A 23,110-nucleotide genomic window follows, 5' to 3' on the forward strand; every position below is an offset into this window, starting at 1 on the left:
CAGACACTTTGAAGGAAGTCATTGAAGATACAAACTACATTATTAAAGACCATGATATTGATGCAAAAGAACAGTCTTTAACAACCGAAATAGGTCATTGTGATAGTATCCAACAGTTCATAAGGGATATTTTACATGAAGCAAAAATTTGTGCACTAGACAATGGAATAGAGCCAAATCCATATTACTGCCCTGGTTTTTCTGAAAAACTAGCTTGGTTACTATCTTATTTCCCACTTTGGACTGGTGTTATGGCAGAATTTTTTGGTTCACCAAATACTGTAGCATCATCGTCGTCTGTTGAAGGAGATTTTGCTCTACTGAAGAACGGAATTTTGATGCACGAAGAGCCACCTCTAAAACTGCCCAATTTTGTATCAAAACACCTAAGGGCACTAAGTGGTTTAACTAAACTTGCTGCTGCGGAACAAGCCTTAGTAAAGAAAACCAGTAAAAAGCCACCAAAATCATGCAACTCGCAAGTTGATGACTCGCAAAATGAGCTGATGTTTCAAGAGCAGTGGAGAGGAAGGAATGAAAACATACACGATATTCATTTTGATTTTGAGGGAAAAGAATTTCTTGAAGGTAAGTCATTAAAAATAATTAGGTTACCTTATTTCCCGCTTTAATAATAGACATTTTAAAGGGTTAGGCCTACTTTGTTTTAATATTTTAAAATTATATATTTATCCTCTGTTTATGATTTCAGAAAATGTGATGTCCAGAACTCCAAATTGTACTGCTGTCAGACCAAGTATACCATCACACTTGCCCCTGAAAAAGAGGAAGACCTACTTGGATCCAGATCCGAATGTAATGCTGTATCTGGAAAATCCGGAAAATTCAAAAGAATTTGTTGGTTTATTAGCAAACGGGAATTTACTTGGCCCCATGAAAGTCAATAAACATGTGTACACTGTAATGAACACATGCCCATTTGACTCTCTTGTACAGTTGATAACGTGCTTGTGTGTGGACTACGAGCCTTACAGGCGGAGGATATTAGAAGAAGGGGGTGAACTAGGAAATATTGTTTCAGAGTTAATTAAAGGGGGAAATAGCAGGAAAACTTATGAAGCCAGATTGAACACTCTTAGGATCATGTACTGTTCTAAGTTAGCATCAAGTAAAGAAATGATCACAGTAATCAATGCTGAAGATTCCATCGGGGGGGTTTATTTCAAAAACTTTGTCGAGTTTTCCAAGTGCCATTACTTACATGTCGTGTAAAGACATTTGCTCAGAGAAAAGAGTCAGCACCGATATTTTCTGGAGTGTTAATATGAATGACATTAAAAATGGTATCGAGCATTTGGAAACTGCGGTTATTAACTCGTTAGAAATGAACACTAAAAAAATTTGTGAAAGATGCAGTCAGGAAGTCTTCATAAAGAAAGAAACTGGTCCTCACCTCATTATCGAACCGAGAGTAGGTCTTCCTGATACAACGTTTCGGCTTTCAGACGTGCCACATGAAATACACGTTGACAATAAAAACTTTGTGCTCGGAGGTGTAGTAGACTTTGTCCGCGGAAACCATTTCGTATCGTATTGTAGAAGTAAAGACGATACTTGGGAACTGTATGATGACCTGGCAAAAAAAATGAGAAAAGTTACAGCTGTTAGCATAGTCGGAAAATTTGAGGTTATTGTTTATGTAAACGTGTAATTATTTGTGTAGTTATTTTTGTTTATTTTGTATTAGTGATTTGTAAAAAATGCGAGATGAATTTTTTTTGTTGACATTTTAAATTAATATTCATTGTTACATATTTGAGATAACTGATATCAACTTAGCAAAATTGCGTTCAGCAAGCATTTTAAGGGTGTGCATCTGTGATAAATCTCTCATAATATTGTAATAAGTGGTATGAATTTAATTTCGGACTTGTTTTAACATTAGTTACAAGCATATTATTGCATATATATATATATATATATATATATTCTAATGTATTTTCATGTAAGTAGGTATGGAATGTTTTTTCTTGAAGTAACTTATTACTACAAATGTGAGAAAAAATAGTTTTTTTATAAACACGTTAAATAATTTATTTAAAAGAGACTTAATTGAAAACACGCTCTAATGCTTTCAGCTATGTTAATGTGTGTTACAACATACTATGATGAATGTTTAACATTAAACGCCTTACAATATAATTGGATAATTTTGATATTTTTTATATATAAATGAAGTGTTTATAAACTAATTAGTTTGGTGTAGCTATTTATCGCAAATCTTACAATGAAAAACATTTCGTAGTGCCGTCCATCAATTAAAAAAAAATCACTAAATTTAAATTTTCTGCACTTAATATTCAATTTACATGTCCAGTTATTTGTTCACTTGACACTGTTACTTTTTAAAACAATTCTGTAAATTTGTCATTACATGAGTCTTGAATTTTATTTTCTTAAATGATTGACTTATTAAAAGTGTTTTACAATCTCAACATAGTCTTGAAAATTCTGATAATTTTGTCGACCGTACACTGCGAAATTTTTTACTACTGTCATGTAACCTCAGTAAATATGACAAAAATTTTGTGAAGTTAATTAAAATTCAAGAGAGTTAACCTAAAAAATTTGAAGAAAGAGTCCTTAAAAGTAATGGCGAGAAACTTGCATAACCAACCCAGTTTTTAATACCAGGCTTTGACAAAAATGTATTGTCACGCATATTTTTTTATGTTGAATTACGTTGAAATAGCATTTTGCCATAAATGCCATTGTTTTTGCTTTGGTTTATAAGTTTGGTCTCGAATGACTAAAAGCCAATACTGATATTACCCAAAAATATTATAATCACACGTGATTATAGAGTTATTTTCTCTATGCACACGCCGCTAGCCACGATGCCGTCGTTGTCATAGCAACCAGTCGGTTTGTTTACCTATTTCTGACGGTATTCTAAAAACATTTTCTGCAATGAACTTAATTAAATTATCATTTGGTGGAATTTTAACGAACTTTCGGACTATTATTTTCTAGTTCTGAACAATATCAGTGCATTTAATAAGTTTTATTTTGAACTGTTTTCCGTGGCTTAACCATGCTACACGTGTTTTGATTGGCTCCGGAGAACAATGCTTTGTTGCCCGGGCATTCAAACGAAGTTGGCGTGGGTTTGAGGGCCTAAAGAACAGTATTAGTGTAAAGAAAGCCGTCTCGCCATCTTGCTGATAGGCGTGGGCTTGGGGCAGGTCATTGCTGCTCCAGAAAGTTGTAACCACTACGGCCCTGGTGTGGTGATTCGACCAGACTCTCAGAATAATTCTGGATCGAGGTATTTGTGGCCGGATACCAGCGACAGCGTCATCCCAGAGGTAAAACTTTCTCGTTCCTGCGAGTGACGCGGAAGTCCTGACGTTGGACTCCTGGGACGTTCTGAGTCCTTTTATAGCCCTAAGCTACTGCCATCTGTTTCTAGTAACTGTTTAAACACGGGTATTTAAAATTTGCTTGAACTATTTTGCAAGAAATTGAGCATTATACTGTCTAAGGCTCACCTAGTGGTCTGTAAGCAAGAGACCTTGCTTCTATTACTGAGCTAGACCGTGTGCAATTACCCCGCGAATATTAACTGTTGTTTTATGTATGTGCCCACCCTAAATGCTATTTATCAATCTAGTTTATGTTCAACTGGATTGGTTTTTTACAAACTTAAAGTGTATTATCAACTTATTAATTTCGTAAAGCCACTTGGATTCAGTACATTTTTTTTGTTCAGTGACATTAATTACTATAATTGAAACTTTTGTTCTAAAAGAAATAATTGTTGTTTTTCTATGATTTCAACTGGATAATCTTTCACTGAAATATTTGTTTCAACCTAAATAACTGCAATTTAAAAGATTTACACAGAATACTATTTTATGAACATTAATTGCTACAATTGGAATATTTGTTATCACAAAAATAATTGTCATTTGTTGATTTAAATTGAATTCTATTTTATTGAAATATTTGTTCTAATTTCAATAATTGTAAATTTTAATAGTTCCAAACTGGACTACAATGAGAATATTTGTTCAATTTAAATCTTTCTCATTTTAAAGATCTCAAATTGAATTAATTACAAACTGAATATTATTTATGGACAATTTTTACTACACTTAAAATATTTTAAATATTCCAATCATTACTGTTATTTCTCTCTGCCACTGATACATTGTTTGCATTCAAATTTTCCTTTTATCATAATTAAATATTTTATTGATTATCTTTAATGTTAGTGTGTTTGTTATTATTGTGTTTATGTGTAATTTTCTGTCTTGATCTCTATCAAAGTTGACTAAAATATTTTAGGGGTACATTTTAGTCAGGTCAGAGTCTGTAGAGACTTTGATTACAGATATAGAGGTTATAGAGTTATAATATTTACACGATTTTTTGTTTCTTTAGCTACCTTAAACTTGACAAATGAATGACTCAAGATTGAACTATATAATGTACTGAAAACTGCTAAACATATATAAATTAATCCAAATTAACTTACTTAAGCAGGTACACTTGCTTCAGAACTTAGTATGGTTTTCGTGCAAACATTCCGTAGTCTATTAGTAGTACTAATTGATTGTTTAGTTTTGTGTAGTGCTGCATTATTGTAGTTCTTAAAATACGCGTTATAGTAAATGTAAGTATCTGTTGAATGTTCACAGTTTTAGTTAAGCATATAATTTTTTGTTAATAATTAATAATAATTATTGTAAATTATTGTTGTTTTGTAATGTAATCATAGGTATCGATACTTCTCAGTTGTGTAATAAAATACTTTCTAAAAAAAACTATAACGTTTTTGCAAAAAAATTTCATTTAATTTGCATTTAATTTTCGTTAGTGTTGGTTGTTCATTAGGGAAAGGTTTAAAATAAAAACTTTAATTTTTTTCCTGCAAACGTCTAGCCCACATAAAATTGTTGTGTCATTTATCTGATAATATTTAATAATAGGAGGGAAAACATTTTTACTTTATATTTATCCTAATAATAATATTTTTAGAAGATGTAACAACATAATTACTAATAAAATCAAGTTAAATACTTATTTTCAAATCTTTGCTTGATACCATTACGAATCAAAATATTTAATACTAAGTATTTTAATGCAAACCGTTGTCAAATATTTCTAAAATTCAAAAGTTATATCTAGAACTAAATACATTCACAATGGATTTTCGGTTTATGTAAGGCTGGAACCAAAATGTTGTTGATGGGGCTATATTAATTTGTGTCACATGGATGACTGAATCCCAACACCTCTGTGAGAAACCCGCCGTCCCATAAGAGTCTTGTTCCAGCCAGCCTGTAAAATGCATGAGCTGTCATTATTCTATGCCATAATCAACAAGTTACCTAACTATACATTCTTAAATTTATGTAAAATAAATTGTTGATAATAGCCTAGGACTTAAAAATACTAAACAGTATTTTATTTCACATATATTTAGTAGTACCAGGCGTCCTACATGTATATGTGTGCTTATACACATGCATATAATATGTACATTTAAATATATGGAATAAAATAAAAAATTGTGTTCACTAACGTGTTCTGTTATGATCGGTGCATCCGTCTGTGCATTTTAATCAATAAAGGTATTGTAATTGTAACGAACGACACACAAAAAACTCTGCTGATATGCCCGACAAAAATTCCTGAATTTTTTCGGTACAAACTATATTACTTTCGAGGTAGAAATGAAACACAGTAAAATAAACGTAAAGTTAAAAAACCAAACAGACATAATTTTATCGTTGAATAAACTAAAAATTAAATAAAAAACTAATATAAATTTAAGTTTCGTCCAACAACCTTATAATCCACCACAAATCTGTAAAGACTGATTGTATCCTGAAGTATGTACGATTAGTTATTTTAAGTTCATTATTATTATTAAGTTCATATAGTTATGTTCGTAAAACATTTTCGAAATGACTATATCATAAATTATACGTATTTACTATATTCTAAATTTAAAGATTGAAAATATATTACACATCATATTGTTACTACTGACAGAAAATTTAAGACGAATGATATTAAGCATCCCACCTTTGATTAAACACAGCTGTGATGCATTATTTGGCTGTTGGACAAAAACCTTAATTTATTTTTAATTTTTAAAATTTTTATTTCATTCAAAAATAAAAGTGTTTTTTGTTTGGATTTTTATCAACTTATGTTATACTTTTTAGTCCCAAAATAAAATGAAATTTTGAGTATGAACCAAAATACATATAAAAATATTAAATATGAGTAATATTATTTCTTATATTGAAATTTAAATTATTCAATGTTCTCAAATCTAGTGATTTCCATTTAACGGTCAAGTTGATAAAACCCTCCCCCGCACAACACACCTTACCCTAGAAGGTCTTAAGTTATCAAAATTATATAGTGTATTCACACATACAGGTCAATCTAATAACTTGAATAAAAAGTCCAAACAAAATATAAATTAATGTTTTCCATTTACGGTAAAAGCACTACAAGGAGGTAGAACAAGTAATTATAATCTTTAGTTCACAGTTCTCATTCACAATTTAAACGACTGTGCTCACGATGGGAGAAAACTGGTATTTTGTGCTACATAAAATAACTTATTTTTTACATAAAAGGTAAAAAAATTAAGTTTTAAAGCCATATGTTCCTAAAACCTCTCGTCCAAGCATTCTGAGTGTTACAATATTATAACCCTATGATGGCCATAAAAATAAACTTTGTGAAACATTTTGTTTTGAAGTTACTTTTGAGTCTGTTAGTTGATAAATTATAAAATGGTCTCAGTATTCTCATAAAACAAGACGGAAAATGCCAGGAAAATATTTTATCAAACAAGAGCTAACACTGACAATATTTGATACCTGAAAATATTTATTTACGTTGAAAGAAATGTGTGCACACCTAAAACCAATTCAGTTCTCAAAGCTTTTTGTGCTATGCTCAAAAAGTTTAATCTGCAAGCACAAAATAAATATGTAAAATTTAATACTTGAAAGCAAGAATAGAAATAAAATAAAATATGGATTGTAATTTTAATCTGTAAATATTATAACTGTATTATTTACCATAGTCCATAATTTATAAATTTGTTATGTGAGAGAATATCATAATATATTTTCACACCTTATGGAACCAAAATACATCTGGAAGAGCTTCAATTAGTAAAAGTAATCTATTTTTTTTTGTATTTCACATTTTTACTTTGTAGTAACCAGCTTTAAATTGTTATTACCTAATATACTATTGAGAATTTTGACAAAACAAAGTCAATGGCAAATAAAATCTGATATAACAAAGATCTAACGACTGACGTAGAGAAACTCTGAAATTTTCATTTCCTTCACTGATATAGTAAAGTGGGGGTGCTAACTACACACTTTTTAAAGCATGCTTAGTTGTCAAAGTATGAAACTTGATCAAACGAAACTTTTTGTTGATCAAAACTGATCTAACGATGATCTAACGATTGACGTAGAGAAACTCTGAAATTTTCATTTCCTTCACTGATATAGTAAAGTGGGGGTGCTAACTACGCACTTTTTAAAGCATGCTTAGTTGTCAAAGTATGAAACTTGATCAAACGAAACTTTTTGTTGATCAAAACTGATCTAACGATGATCTAACGATTGACGTAGAGAAACTCTGAAATTTTCATTTCCTTCACTGATATAGTAAAGTGGGGGTGCTAACTACGCATTTTTTAAAGCATGCTTAATTGTCAAAGTTTGAAACTTGATCAAACGAAACTTTTTGTTGATCAAAACTGATCTAACGATGATCTAACGATTGACGTAGAGACACTCTGAAATTTTCATTTCCTTCACTGATATAGTAAAGTGGGGGTGCTAACTACGCATTTTTTAAAGTATGCTTAATTGTCAAAGTTTGAAACTTGATCAAACGAAACTTTTTGTTGATCAAAACTGATCTAACGATGATCTAACGATTGACGTAGAGAAACTCTGAAATTTTCATTTCCTTCACTGATATAGTAAAGTGGGGGTGCTAACTACGCACTTTTTAAAGCATGCTTAATTGTCAAAGTTTGAAACTTGATCAAACGAAACTTTTTGTTGATCAAAACTGATCTAACGATGATCTAACGATTGACGTAGAGAAACTCTGAAATTTTCATTTCCTTCACTGATATAGTAAAGTGGGGGTGCTAACTACGCATTTTTTAAAGTATGCTTAATTGTCAAAGTTTGAAACTTGATCAAACGAAACTTTTTGTTGATCAAAACTGATCTAACGATGATCTAACGATTGACGTAGAGAAACTCTGAAATTTTCATTTCCTTCACTGATATAGTAAAGTGGGGGTGCTAACTACGCATTTTTTAAAGTATGCTTAATTGTCAAAGTTTGAAACTTGATCAAACGAAACTTTTTGTTGATCAAAACTGATCTAACGATGATCTAACGATTGACGTAGAGAAACTCTGAAATTTTCATTTCCTTCACTGATATAGTAAAGGGGGGGTGCTAACTACGCACTTTTTAAAGCATGCTTAATTGTCAAAGTATGAAACTTGATCAAACGAAACTTTTTGTTGATCAAAACTGATCTAACGATGATCTAACGATTGACGTAGAGAAACTCTGAAATTTTCTTTTCCTTCACTGATATAGTAAAGTGGGGGTGCTAACTACGCATTTTTTAAAGTATGCTTAATTGTCAAAGTTTGAAACTTGATCAAACGAAACTTTTTGTTGATCAAAACTGATCTAACGATGATCAAACGAATGACGTAAAGAAAACTTATGTTTTCAAAAGTGGGGGTGCTAACTACGCACCGGTCCGCGGAAGGCGTTCGCGTTTGTCGCAGCGCCGCAGCGGCCGGAAGCTGTACACCCCGCGTGGCCTTTTGACGACTTCCTGCCGATGGGGGACGTGCCTCGCCTCTTTTGTTCGCCCGCCCCCCTCCCCCCTCCCCCCGCCCCCCGCTGCCAGCGTACAGACCGCACGGCTGCGGCGTCCCTAGGCGTCGTCTGTTCACCTGCGCGGATACCCCCGTGTTGCCCTTACCGCGGGAAGCCTTCTTTTCACAGACGAGAGAGCCAAACGCCCGATCGTGCATCTTCGGTTTTTTTTTTTTTTTTTGGTTCATTGTAAATAAATATGACGGTGTTGATAAAAGGATACTAATGGTCAATTAGGTTAGGTTAGCTACATTATAAATACTTTAAAACATTGTGGACGGTTGATTTGGTTAGGATAGCTACATTAAATATACGGAAGAAAAAAAAGCACGAACTTCGGGGAACTTCGGGTTTTGGCTCTCTCGTCTGTGATAGGAAGGCTTCCCCCTTACCACGGTGTCCGAGGGTGGAGGGACACGTGATAAACCTCCCTAGGGACATTAAAAAAAAAAAAAAAAAAAAAACATTCAAAGCCATTTCCGACGATGATTTTATAGTTCAACTTAGGAAATTTATATATCATTTCCCTGAGAAACAGTACTCCGGTAAATTTTTATAATTTTTAAAAATTCCAACGGTTACATTCCTGCGAAATCAAAGCCAATACACAATTTTTGAAAGTTTTTTTTTTTCTAAAATGAAATCGCGAAATACTCAGTTGAATTCGTGAGAGTATTTACATCTCTGTTAGTCGTCTAGGTCTTTTTACGTTTTCCTTCTTTTTTTTTTCACACGAGCGATCGGCAAACTTCGGAGAACTCCGGAACTGCTCGGGTCAGGCTGTCATCCCTGTGAACCGCGGGCTCCAAGCTGCCGTCGCGCGCGGGAGGGATTTGTTTCCTGCCGCTCGACACGTAGGTTTTTTTTTATATTTTTTTTTTAACTTTCTGTGCGGTTGTTAAGTCGTTGGTTTCGTACATCTGACCAGTATTTTGAAGCGGGATTTATTTGCAGCTGGTAGAGTAAGTCGTGCCGAATACTCATCACAGCGCAACGAAAAGTGCAACGCTGAAGAGTTGGTGATCAATGTTTTGAAGTAGGGGGTTAACGAATAGTCAGACATCTGTGCGAGTCTCTTTGTAGGTTTTTCTTCGCAGGAATGGTTGAATACTATTTATCCAAACTGGAAGTGAGGCGATAACGATCGAGCCAGCGACTCGGTTAGCCAATTATACGACTTTAAAATGTTTATGGTCGTTTAATACACAACCCACATCATGCTGGCGAGAAGTAAGGAAGTGGGTGTGTACATTCTTTGCCGTGTAAATACTTGAAGTCAAAACGATAACATACCCCCACCCCCTTCCTTATCTGCACAGCAAAACAATTTTTTTTTTTTTGGGTTATAATGAAGTTGAACGCTAATTTCAAGCAGATGTGTTGGTATTGTATTTGTATAGTAAAATTCACTACATGATGCCATCTTTACGATTCTTCCTAGTGAGTTCTTTTCAAAATATTAAAAAAAAAATTGTAGCATATTAGCCTTTATACAGCTACGATTTGTTTTGCTATCCAAGTGCTAACCAGATGACTTCATCTTCAGAACAGTCACCCACTACATAGACGTATACGGGGACGCACCACAACGCCGAACGTACAATAACGCCGAAAACCATAACGCCGAATGCCAAATTGACTACAACGCCGACAGCTAGAAAACTGCTGTGTACAACAACGCCGAATTACCACAATGCCGAAATACATTAACGCCGAAAAATGTCATTGCAGGACTGCCACAAAGGTTAGGTTAGGCTAGCCTAGGTTGTGATATTTCGGCGTTATGATACATTTAGGAAACACACACAAATTCATTCAGTTGTTTTTCATTTTGCTCCTGTGACCCCCCCCCCCCCCTTCCCCGCAGCAACATTTATCGGCGTTACTGTATTTCGGCGTTGTGGTACACAGCAGTTTTATAGCTGTCGGCGTTGCAGTCAATTTGGCATTCGGCGTTATGGTATTCGGCGTTATGGTATTCGGCGTTATGGTATTCGGCGTTATTGTACGTTCGGTGTTATTGTACGTTCGGCGTTGTGGTAACGACCCGACGTATACCTCCATGACTCACATACGACAGCCACCAATGTTTACAAGTTTGTTTGAGAAAATTAGGGTTTTTCCAAATTTAATTTTTATTCCGAAAAGTTATTAAACGTTAAAGTATTTAATAGATTTCACACACACACAAAATAGTAAACAAAACCTCAAAAATACAAGAACAATAATTTTTATTTCCAACGCAATAGTTAAACCAACATTCGAAAACCCAATTTTGACTGTCATTATAGTTACATTGAGCCCGTAGCGCGATGAAAGTAGAAAAAAAAATTTCTAATTGGGTAAGTCGTCGCGTCCGCCATTTTTTTGTCGTGTTGACATCACAGATATGTCGAACATGCAACCAGTCTGTTCACTTTGGCTGTCATCGGCTAAAGAATTTCGTTCCGCATTTAAGGCTCGGTTGAATTTTGTTCGTTCTTTCTATTTTTATTTTATTTTAAAGGGTTATTTATAAAATACTAACTCGATACCTCCCTTGAATGTGTTCTGACAAAAATATGTTCAACAAATATGTGTAAAATGGCGTGGAAATATTTCCAAATTGTCATCACTTGCGCGACTTGTTACTCCCATAAAATTACACTAATTAGCTGTTTAGATTATGTGCGACAGAAGCAGAACCACAAATGCAAATGGAGGTATCGAGTAAAAAGGTTAGAAATAGGTCTAAAATAATAATATTTTTTTTCTTTCAGTCAACACCCTACACCCCCTGTCCTAAGGAGGTTAGACAACCCCGGTACCAGCTCTACTGCTACCACCCCCCCCCCCCCCTTAATGTTTATTTTGAAAACTTGAGTGTTATCTTATATTTATTTTTTATTTTTGAGTGACATCTTGTAGATCTTGACGGAGACCTAAGAATCCTTAATAGTGCTTTAATAAAGACTGATTGTTAGAAAGTAATGGATAAATGAGTGTATTTGAAAGTTTTATTGTTTCAAACTTGGAAGCAAACAACACTTCATGCATACTAGTACATTTGGCAAATTTGGTTCATGTGACTATATTTATGTATAAAAAGTTTTCTATTTTTTTTTTTTGTATTTTGTATTTCACCTTTAAAAAAATGTTTTTTTTTCTCTGTCTTACTTTGAACTCATGAGGTAAATGCAATGTGTGCCCAAATTAAATTTTAGGACTTAAAATTTCAGATAGACACTATGCTTGGGTTAGATATAAGTTCCAGATATGATTCTGAACAGTAAAGGCTTATCTGTAAGTGTTGACTAATTAAAGATTTTTTTTGTGCATTATCTATTATAATTGGTAATTTCTTGAGGTATTATAAATAGTTTTCTACCTCATGGTAGTGGCAAAAGCGATGAAGGAGATGGGTCCTTAAAAACTCCTTGATTTTGGATAGCACAAGAGCACATGTTTTAAGCATAAGAAAAGTAAGCGAGTGTTTCAGCACTCGCCAGAGATGTGTAACACCTAACCTCGGTGACGAGAAGATTCATGTGAGCTCACGTTGCAAGTACACTTAGCACACGAAAATTAACGTGGAATTTTTGAAAATAATGCCAGGCGGGATAAATACCTACATGCGCAAATTTGTTTTTCAAGAACATTTCTTGACGCGAACCACAAGTAGTTTCGACTGTCGAAACATTCGATTAGCAGAAGGAAATATGAAACTGTAAGAAACGGCCCCCTATTAAAGATGTAAAGACGTGAAACTCATCGAACAGTTGATACTGTAAGGTTTTACCTATTGGTAGAGACCTGCAAAATTCGCGATTTAAAATCCCTAAAGGATAGAGACTCCATGATCCTCTATGCACTCGTGCAAATTACATCTGCTGATTGGTTACCGACTTTGTAACACATGTTGACTGGAATGATCGTGACTCGCTAATTCTTCTGTTAAAAAGATTTTTCATTGGCCCAGAGTCCTTCAGATAAAACTGTATCCCAATCACTGAAGCAAAATAATGTCAAAAGTATTTGGACTCTATCCTATCGCGAAATGAATCCGCGAATCTTATAGGTCTCTACCTATTGGCTTCGTGAACTTTGGGCTCGCGCCATCCGCTATACGTGGCAGCGTCCGGGGTGGTTGTTGCACACATCCGTTCCGCTCGACTTCCGCTCCACTTCACGAGATCACTCCCGCCAAATGCCGTGCGACGGGAGCTGAGATTCTGAACATGAATAAAAAAAATAGGGTGTGCAGGGGCGTAGCCAGGGGGGGGGGGTTAGGGGTTCAAACCCCCCCCCCCCCTTAGTACCAAATCATTAATTAATTTCTTATTCATCACTCAAACAAATTTCATATTAAAATTAATAAAAATTTTACCATTACAATATTTAAATTTAAGTACCGAAAACTGCTAAAATAGCACTATTTTACACCTTAAAATCCAAATTTTCCCGAGGGAGGACCCACGGACCCCCCGCTGTAATACGAGGGGGGGGGGCGGCATGCTTCTTAACACCCCCCATATACAAATCCTGGCTACGCCACTGAGGGTGTGCTTATGTCATGGACACGGCCGTGTGTTGTACTTGAATACGTGCGCGTAACAGGTAATATCTTATATACAGAATATAAATATACGCTATTTTATGTACGTTATAATCATGTTTTTTTTTTAATTTTAAATATTTTAACATCATATATATTCACTGTAGCCATGAGAGTAAATGGTGGAGAAATGAAAATAAAGATTTGTTTCAAGTCATTGGAATGCTTTCAAAAAATCTCTTCTGGGAGTTTCATGCCAAAGAATTATTCTCTGTAAACACGCGTCCTAGCCCTTTTCACTCTTCTAAAAATACAATTTAAAAAACTAAATACGGAAAAATAACTATTCACCCGCCCTCGGCGTATTCTTAAATGCCTTTCATAAACAGACACCACTTGTATATCTTGAGCGGGAAGCCTTATTTTCACAGACGAGAGAGCCAAACGCCCGATCGTGCATCTTCGGTTTTTTTTTTATATTTTGGACAACTCATGATAACTAATGGTCAATTAGGTTAGGTTAGCTACATTATAAATACTTTAAAAAAATGTGTACGGTTGATTTGGTTAGGAAAGCTACATTGAAGATACTGTGAAATCATGTAAACGGTTTCCTAGCCCTGGATAGCTACATATTAAAAAGTTATTTGCTAAGCAACCTTCGGGGAACTACGGGTGTGGCTCTCTCGTCTGTGAAAAGAAGGCTTCCCATCTTGAGCAGGGTTTCTTCTGAAACCCTGCACACCGAATGTGTGCTCGGGTAGGCGTGTCCCTATTGTGGGTCACACAGCAAGGAAGATAAAGAGTCGCAACTCAATGCTACAACTGAAGCTCCTTTTTTTTTTTTTAATTAGCGAACTTTGTGGTATTTATAAGCAACATAACAACCTAAAAGTCGTTAAATTTTCGAAAGTCATTGTTGTCAAACTTTTTTTTTTTTGTGGTCGTTCGTTGCTGGGAATATTCACCATTTATGTTTAAAATTATCTATTTTGCAATATGGATCAACCAAAAACACAATGTTAAAATACTTTATCTTTTGTTAAAAAAAACTGCACAGTCGTAAGCTATGAGTGTTGAAGATCATAACCACAGTTACAATTAAAAAAAAAAATCACACCTGCACACATGTGCACGTGGCAGCAATGCTTATTCCATTACCATCAAAATAATTCAACATTGTCAAAAAATAATCACAAAAAGTATGATATTTTGTAGTTGTACTGAAAACGTCCATAAATTCTGAATTGATAATGTTTTGTGAAATGTATTTTTTTATTCCAGTTATTATGTCTGAGAAAATTGTATGTTTTTTTTTATATTTAAAACTTAATTTGTTTTTGATGATGGCATTTCTAAACCGCAGAGCTTTTTTAGTGTCTATGCTCCGCCTATTCAGTTGCCGATGGTTGTTGATGTTTGCTGGTGGTTGTTGATGGTTGCTGGTGGCTGCTGGTGGTTGCTGATGGCTGCTGGTGGTTGCTGGTGGTTGCTGGTGGTTGCTGGTGGTTGCCGATGGTTGCAAATAGTTGCTGGTGTTTGCTGGTGTTTGCCGGTGGTTGCTGGTGGTTGTTGATGGTTGCTGGTGGCTGTTGATGGTTGCTGGTGGCTGCTGAAGGTTGCTGGTTGTTGCTGATGGTTGCTGCTGGGACTGGGGACTGACTGTGTCGTGCTCTGTGCCGCAGGGAGGCGCGGCTGCAGACGGGGGAATGGCTGTACCGCCAGGTGCAGCACCGGCTGAGCAGTCGGGAGGCGACGACGCAGGCCGATGACGACTCCGGTGAGTGTGTCTCCCCGCCGCCGCCGGTCGAGGGTTGCGTCCCGAAGAATCTGCCTCGCTCGCAGAGCTGGTTATATTTCATTTCATTGCCGTTACCATTGACTGACTTTTGTCATTATTCGGGAAGTCTCGGGAAGTCTACGGGTCACTATTTATCAATAAAACAGTTAACGGTGCTGGAAGTCATCGAACAGCCTTTCTAGCTTGCATTTTTTTCTTTTGACGTCTTATAAGGCCCGTTGAACATTTCACTATCGCGTCTCTGCTGCTTCCATAATGCACGGAAACGTAATAATGGCAACCAATGAGATTGCATTTCAAGGTTATAATGCTAAAGACCATAGCACGGGCAGAATAAAAATTTATAATAAAAATAAACCACAAAGTCAAAATAGAACACTCGATATGCTTGTATTGGAAACAATTTTTAACGTATTTAGAACGTATTCAAACATGGCTACCACCTCAGCCAAGTACTCGGCTTCTATTGGCCACACGGAGCAACGTAAGCGGAAGAGTTCAGCATTGCAGAGCCGATCCGCGCGGGTCCGTCTCCGTCTGCGTCTGCGTCTGCGTGCTGTTGTAGTAGAAATGCTGTTACGTGAGATCCGTATATACGTTTCCGTGCCAGTGTAGAACAGACTCAAATAGTTGTAGGACCGTCCACTTAAATAACGCGGAAATTATCTCTGTTAAGGTTCTGGCCTTCCAACATAAATATCAGCTCGTTCCTCCAACTACATACTGTACTTTATTTGTATTGTCATTAAATCAGATGTTTATATTTTATATAATCACCCAGTAATACGTTACAGCTGTGAAATTTTTATTTTATTTTTTTAGGTACTGAAAACAATCCTGAAATTGGGTCAGTGGGTGTTTGTAGGCACCTGTTTGTCGCTATTCGTAACGCAATCTGGCCTGTCCTAATACGTAGTGTATTTTTGTTAGGTTTGCGGTCTCTGGCATTCCTACGCGTGTGCCGCCTGTGTGAAGGTTTCTCTCGCACCCGTGAACCGTGGTGCAGAGGAATTCAGGGTGTTGTGTGCAAAGTGGTGAAAGCATGTGAAAAGAGAGCAACGCAGCTCCCTGAAACCGTGTAAATATTAATGACAAGAAAGTGAAGCACGCTGCCTTGTGAGAAACGAAGGAGACTTTCTACACTCTTTCCTTCAGCTACTGAGATGTTACATACTTTTTTCTGTTGTAAAGATTTGTCCTGTTACGATCTTACATCAAGTTTTGCACATCTGCAACTGTGTAGTTACTTCATAATACTTGTAGCTCACAGTCCAAAAAAAAACTAAATAATAATTATTATTATTATAATTCAATGTTTGGTCAAATATACTTTTTCTCAGATCTGAATAGTCAGGAATAAAATAATAATTGAGAAAAAACATTGAAATTTATTTTTTTATATATACACTCAACCTACCCACTATATATTTTTTATTTAAAAATTAAAAAAGTTTTTTTTTTACATTTTTTTGACGTGATAACGTCTTATAAATCGATGAACGCCGGCTGCACGCATGAAAAAAGCATGACTCATTGTCACGTTCCGCCTGAGCCGAGCGTGCAAGAACCGGCCAACCACCGTGCCAGAAAATCTTCTACAATATCAATCAAGTTAAGGCGGGCTTTTTAAAAACAGCAATTTGAAAAATTTGATTTATTTGTCCAATTTCTCATTTCAAATTAACAATTTATTGACATTGATTTGATTTCAGTTTATTTCTATAACTAATTGTTCGTGATTATATTTTTCATCAATGTTTTATTATATGACGTTATCACGTAAAATTATCGTCCGTAAACCGACATTACAGACAACCCTGAAGTGGTAAACAAACATTCTGGGAGCACCGTAGCAAGGGGAATCTCATTGGTTACCTTGTGCTACGTTTCCGTTCATTGTGGAAGCATCAGAAACGCGATTGTGAAATGTCCCGGGAACTCAGTCTCCGGTTTCCGCGCCATTGTAGAACGCGCCTAATGCGTTCCACACTTCTGTTAGGGATCGTCCATTAATCACGTGAGGCTCGAAAGGGGGGGGAGGGGGTCGGGAAAAATCACGATATATCTCAAGGGGGGAGGGGGGTGTAGAGAGATATCACGTGATATTTTTTTTCCCGCCCGATTTCTACTAAACCGAAAAGCGATGCGTGACCTTGACTCGCCGTAGCCAGGCAACAATATCCCCCGCCCGCCGCAACATGAACCACCCGGCTCGGCTTGCCAGTCGCCAGTAAGACTGTGATTTTGGCGCCGAATACATGCGTAAATCACATATAAGCCTTTCCTTTATTATTTTTATGCCAGTGAGAATAAACCAGCAAACTAAATGTGTGTATGGACATTTTTTTCACTGTGCTTAATTTTCCTTAATTAAATTAGATTATACCTATATTTAAAGATAATATTCCGAAATATTTTTAAAAATATTTTGCACCAAAAAATACACGTGATTTATTGAAGGGGGGGGGGGGGGGGGTGTTGTCTGAAACCTCACCACAAATCCCTAGGGAGAAGGGGGGGTTAAAAATTTGCTAAAAAAACATCACGTGATTAATGGACGACCCCTTACCTGCAGATGGTCGGCACGTAGTCAGAAAGCAACACGAACCTCCGTATCTTGTATTTATTTACGTACACATTTACAAATCTTTCACACGTTTGAATTAAAACCTTCTCGAAAGCCCCGTGGCGCGAATCTGTTTAGGCGTTGCAAGTTCACGTCGTCTAGTTTCAAAGCCTCGTTAAGAGCGAACAATGATCATTTGAACAGTCTGCCGCCCGTTGCAGGCCCCGAGGACATTATTAGGTGACCGATTTGGATTAATAACACGATAAAACAGAATTATTTTGTCGGAGATGGCAACGGATGAAGTCTCAGAGTTGCCGGTGCGTCCTACCATGGCCGGTGATGTCAGACTGGGGACTGGGGTGTCACAGCGCGCTATCTGGCGCCTGCGCGCCGAACAAGAAAGCCGTTGGACGTATTCAAAATTCGTGCCCAGGGTAATTGGAAAAGAACACCCGGCTTGCTACAGGTATAGAAAACAGGGAAAATTCAGAGAAATTAAAATGGTTAGGGAATACCTATATATGACCTTTGAATATATATACTGTATATATTCAAAGATATGACAGGGAACTCACCAAATATTTATGGATTTTTTTTTGTGCAGCAAAATTAAACGGAAAATACTTCTTCGGCCTACGTTCAGGCACCTCAAAAAATGCTAAAACGTTTGGTCATGAAATTCGGTTGATATTTCCTTTTCTTGAAAACTCTGACTTTTTATTGTAAACACAAGAGGAGAACACTTTTTCCTGCATTTTTTACACGCAAGTTCGTAGCCTACATTCGATAGTTTTAAGTGAATTGGTAATAATGGTTTACAAGCACATATAACTATCTAAAATGGCGTTGATTTTGCTAAGGTGACATTTGAACTGCATTTTCCCTGGAAAGCAATATCAAGGGGATTTACGGGATTATTTCGTGTCTGGAAGGTCAGGGAAACTTGTCTATTCAGATCTGGAAAACCTGGAAAAGTCAGGGAATTTTTTGCATTCCAAGCTTGTAGCAACCCTGGGCACACACACACACAAAATGAGGCATGTCATCACACCCTCATACTCAACAATGAAGTAATTCGTATTTAAAATGTTGCCCGCTTCGGCCAACTTTAGGTCCGGTCGGGACTTATGTCTTTGTTAAGTAATTATATTTATTTAATCTATGTTAAAATAGGTGCTTGAAGCCAGACTGCTGCAAACACATATCTGTGGGGATAAAACGGAAGAGTTACAGTTACATCACTTCGTTAATAAAAGAAAGGGCGCATCGCTCTGAGCGGCCGGATGTTTTCCGTAGTTGCAGCTCACTGACTGAAAACAAATACGTTCGGGGCGAAGCCCCGGTCGACGTCAGAGTAATACGTTTGATTATTTGGTTTTGTATGCTTTCGATTTTATCACTTGTCAGGTGTGTTGATGTTCCAAATTACTGAACAGTTTTCTAATTTAGATCTAACTAATCCCGCACGCATTCCTATACCATTCATCCGATTGCGATGAAACTTTGATGAGGCGTTATGCGCATGCCCGCGAAAGGTTTCTGGTTCTGCATTAGTAAAACCATTTTACAATAGGTGGCGCGCGAATCGTTTCAACAGATGTGTGTATTCATAAAGTTTGGCGGCAATTCGTGTGTTTTTGGTATATGAGCGCGCGCGCATAAAATAATTTAAATGAGTCAAATACAAACAATGACAATTCACAGAATACAAACAGCGACATTTCGGGCCGTCTGCGACATAAACAATAGGTAGCGCGCGAGTCGTTTCAACAAATGTGTGTATTTAATGTAGGTTAAGGGGGTTGCCACCCAATTTAGGGCATGATTTTATATTTATATTAATCACTGATCAACTTTTAGACTTTTTCAGTTGTTTAACTTTCACGAAATGAAAAATATATAGGCTACAGCGCATACTTTTTGCATAATTAGTTGCCAAAGTTACATTTTTGACGTTTTTGGGTTGTACAAATAAGGAGAATTTAATTTATTTCAGAACTGAAACTCTAGGTATAACTACAATGCCACTGGCTACTTCATGATATGGTTTGCATTTCTATCAAAAACTCATTTCATATTTCTTGGCTGTCAAAATCGTAACAAATTTGAGAATTTTGAAATGCCAGGTAAAATTAATTAATATTTTCTGGAAGAAATTCAAACCATTCCTTGAAGTAGCCAGTGGCATTGCAGTTGAACCTAAAAAGTTTCAGTTCTGCAATAAATTAAATTCTTCTTATTTGTACAACCCAAAAACATTAAAAATGTAACTTTAGCAGCGACTTATGCAAAAAGAATGTGCTGTATATATTTTTCATTTCGTGGAAGTTAAACAATTGAAAAAGTGTACAAGTTTATCTGTAATTACTGTAAATATAAAATCTTGACCTGAAATGGGAGGCACCACCTTAACGACAGTTTGTGTGTTTTCTTTGTATGAGTGCGCTCGCATGACAGAATTGAACGGAGAGAGATAGAGGAAGATAGGAAGAGATATAAAGAGATAGAGAGATGGTGAGACAGAGGTATGGATAAGGAGATAGAGAGATAGATAAAGATATATATTAAAGAGATATAGATGTATACTAAGGGGAGAGAGTGTGATAAATATAGGAGTAGGTATGCATATACCTATATAGAAAGATACAGAGATATATTGAGAGAGATATAGAGATTTGGGAGAGACCGAAATATGTTTTGTATAATGTATATCCACCTACTTCAAAATTGACGTAATAAACTTCAGAGGTTGTCAGTTTTGAATTTTTTGATTTACTTTTTATTTCCTCAAATATGTTTCTTGAATTTTTTTTCCTCGTTAATCAAATCCTTAGAATACTAACGATTTGATTGGTCCACCCTTAATTAAAATAGAAACACCAAATATCAAATTTTTGAACCTGGAATAGTGATATTTTGAACCTGAAACACATCTATGTATAGTAAATGTACGTGGTTGCCCTCCCTACCCGAGGGCTGACACGGGGGTTGTGCGCGTTGCAGGGAGCGGCGAGCATGGGCATGTCATGGAGGACGCGGAGACTGCGCGGGTGCGAGAGTTCATCGAGAAGCTGGTGGAGAAGCTGGTCCAAGGCGGGCTGGACGACGTGAACGTCAGCTGCTTGTACGACCACCCGGAGTGTAAGTCGTGCCGGGGGGAGGGAGACACTGCCCCCTGCACCCATCTGGCCAACACGTGAACACATAATAGCTATCGTGTGCTTTATTAATGACGATAAAAGACTAACGAGATCGCTGTGGTCTCTTGTTGCCTTAGAAAGAAATTCAGGCATAATTTTTTTTTTTAGTTTTACCAGATTTTTTTTTCTATGTAAGCTTAATCTAGTCTCATGATGTAATGCATAATATTTTAATGTTGTGACGTTATGTAGTGAGCGATACATGTTGCATACATGCAGTGATAATACGTTTGTTGGTAGAGAGAATGGTGGAACAAAATGGGTAAACATTTTTTGAATTTCACCCTAACTTTAATGGCTGCCGAAACAGTATGTTTTTTTTAGAGCAAATTTTTTTTAAAGGAAAAATTTAAAAATTTCATCTCAACAAAATGTCTATGAATCATTGAAATTAAGAATTTTATTAATTATAAGCTGCATATCTTAGATAAGGGACAGTTGGTTTGAACAAAGTGTAAATATTGACACGTTCATTTAAATTAATTCTAGCATGGCCAGGATTCAAACATTTGGTTACAGTTATTTGAATAGTTTTACCTAGAAATGCTAACGATGATAACTGTTTTACTTGTACTTGGTGTTCATAATTTACAACTTAGTTAGAGCTTAAAACATTGGCAATACGTCAACAGGGGACCTTTCGTGACTACTACCGATCTGTCTTTACAGTTTTTATGTATCAGTCAAATCAAATAGGCTATCTGTTTGGTCTTGTCAATTATCTGAGGAACTGCCCCGGCCAGGGTGCACTAGAAGATATGAGCAATGATTGGCATGTGGATACTTGGGGGTCTTCATTTACCATTGGCTTCTGGTTGACTTTATGGGAATTAATGGCATGAATCATAGTCTTAATTTGTATATAACTGTTTTGATGTAATAGGTATGAGGAATGGCAGCAGTTTGAAAACATTAATGGATATCTAGATTTTCCTAACTCGGTGGATGAGTTTCATTATATCCAGTAAACTGCTTGCTAACAATCAACACAAAAAAAAAACCAACCCACACTGCGAAAGCCAATGAAAAACCACTGTAAAATAACCCGGACATTAGAACCTCAGATGAGGTTACAAAGCTCAGAATTGAGCATTGAGGACTCATCATCATATCCTGCTACGAGGCTAATTTTTAACTCACTTGTCTTTCGCGCAGATGAGTATGTACATTCAGTGACTCATCTCATGATGACCCAAACTTATTAACATGTTTTTTACCGGGTGAATACCAATGGAAAACTTGCATTTATATGAGTTCATGCTTATTTTAAACTGGTTCAATCATTTTTTTAATTTTTCCCATGATTGATAATGTGAAAATACATCACATTATCAAAAAAAAAAATAATCTTTTTAATCATATGAAGCATAGTTTGAAGTACAGGAGAACTATGTTATTTTTTTTTTCTTCAAAGGGGCAGAAAAAGAGGTCATATGCAGGAAAATTTTACTTACAGGATCACCTATTTTACTATAAATTTTAATTTCATCTTGATAGTAAAGGCAAAACTAAAACTAAAATTTTGAAGATAGGTCTAAAGGTTCTCTAATCTCAAAATTAAGTAGTTAGTTCAAACAAAGACTGCCCTGCTTTATATCAGGAAACAAATGTGTATTTAATTTTATGACAGTTACGTCACTATTATAGAATCAAGGATATTTTAAAGATATTATAAGCTGGAATGTTAAAATATGAAATGTTGTACACAGTTGTGTCTAACTTTTATTGGGAAAATGTCTGGGATATTAAAAATATAGTGTGAACAGCGGGAAAATGCTTAGCCTATAATTATAATGTTTTAGAAAAGTTATAATGTAGGTACTTCATGTTTACATGACTTTTGGTAGTATTTTCAGCAGTTGAAGTGATTTTTTTGATAAAAATAACTTACAGTTGCCATATTGTAGCCAAAAATTCAGTTTAGAAAATATTCAATCTCCATTAAAGTTTTGTATTTTTTTACACATTTTAAATTAGAGATAACTAAAAATAATACAGTCCGAAGGCATATAAATGACTTGAAAAATAAGATTTCATCTCAGCTCTGTGTTGTTTGTATACAACTTGATATAGGT

The 23,110-nt window shown here is 35.8% G+C and overlaps 1 protein-coding gene across 1 annotated transcript in view; it reads left to right on the forward strand.

The window, feature by feature from the left end:
• The window catches only part of LOC134540328 (uncharacterized), a 227,961-nt gene that overhangs the window by 141,117 nt on the left and 63,734 nt on the right, over window positions 1-23,110 (forward strand). Inside the window, exons 5-6 of the mRNA XM_063382989.1 lie at window positions 15,151-15,245; window positions 20,839-20,976. Coding sequence (XP_063239059.1) covers window positions 15,151-15,245; window positions 20,839-20,976 — 233 coding nt within the window. The remainder of the gene's footprint in view (window positions 1-15,150; window positions 15,246-20,838; window positions 20,977-23,110) is intronic.

Source organism: Bacillus rossius, chromosome 16, assembly GCF_032445375.1.
Source record: "Bacillus rossius redtenbacheri isolate Brsri chromosome 16, Brsri_v3, whole genome shotgun sequence".
NCBI lineage: Eukaryota > Metazoa > Arthropoda > Insecta > Phasmatodea > Bacillidae > Bacillus > Bacillus rossius.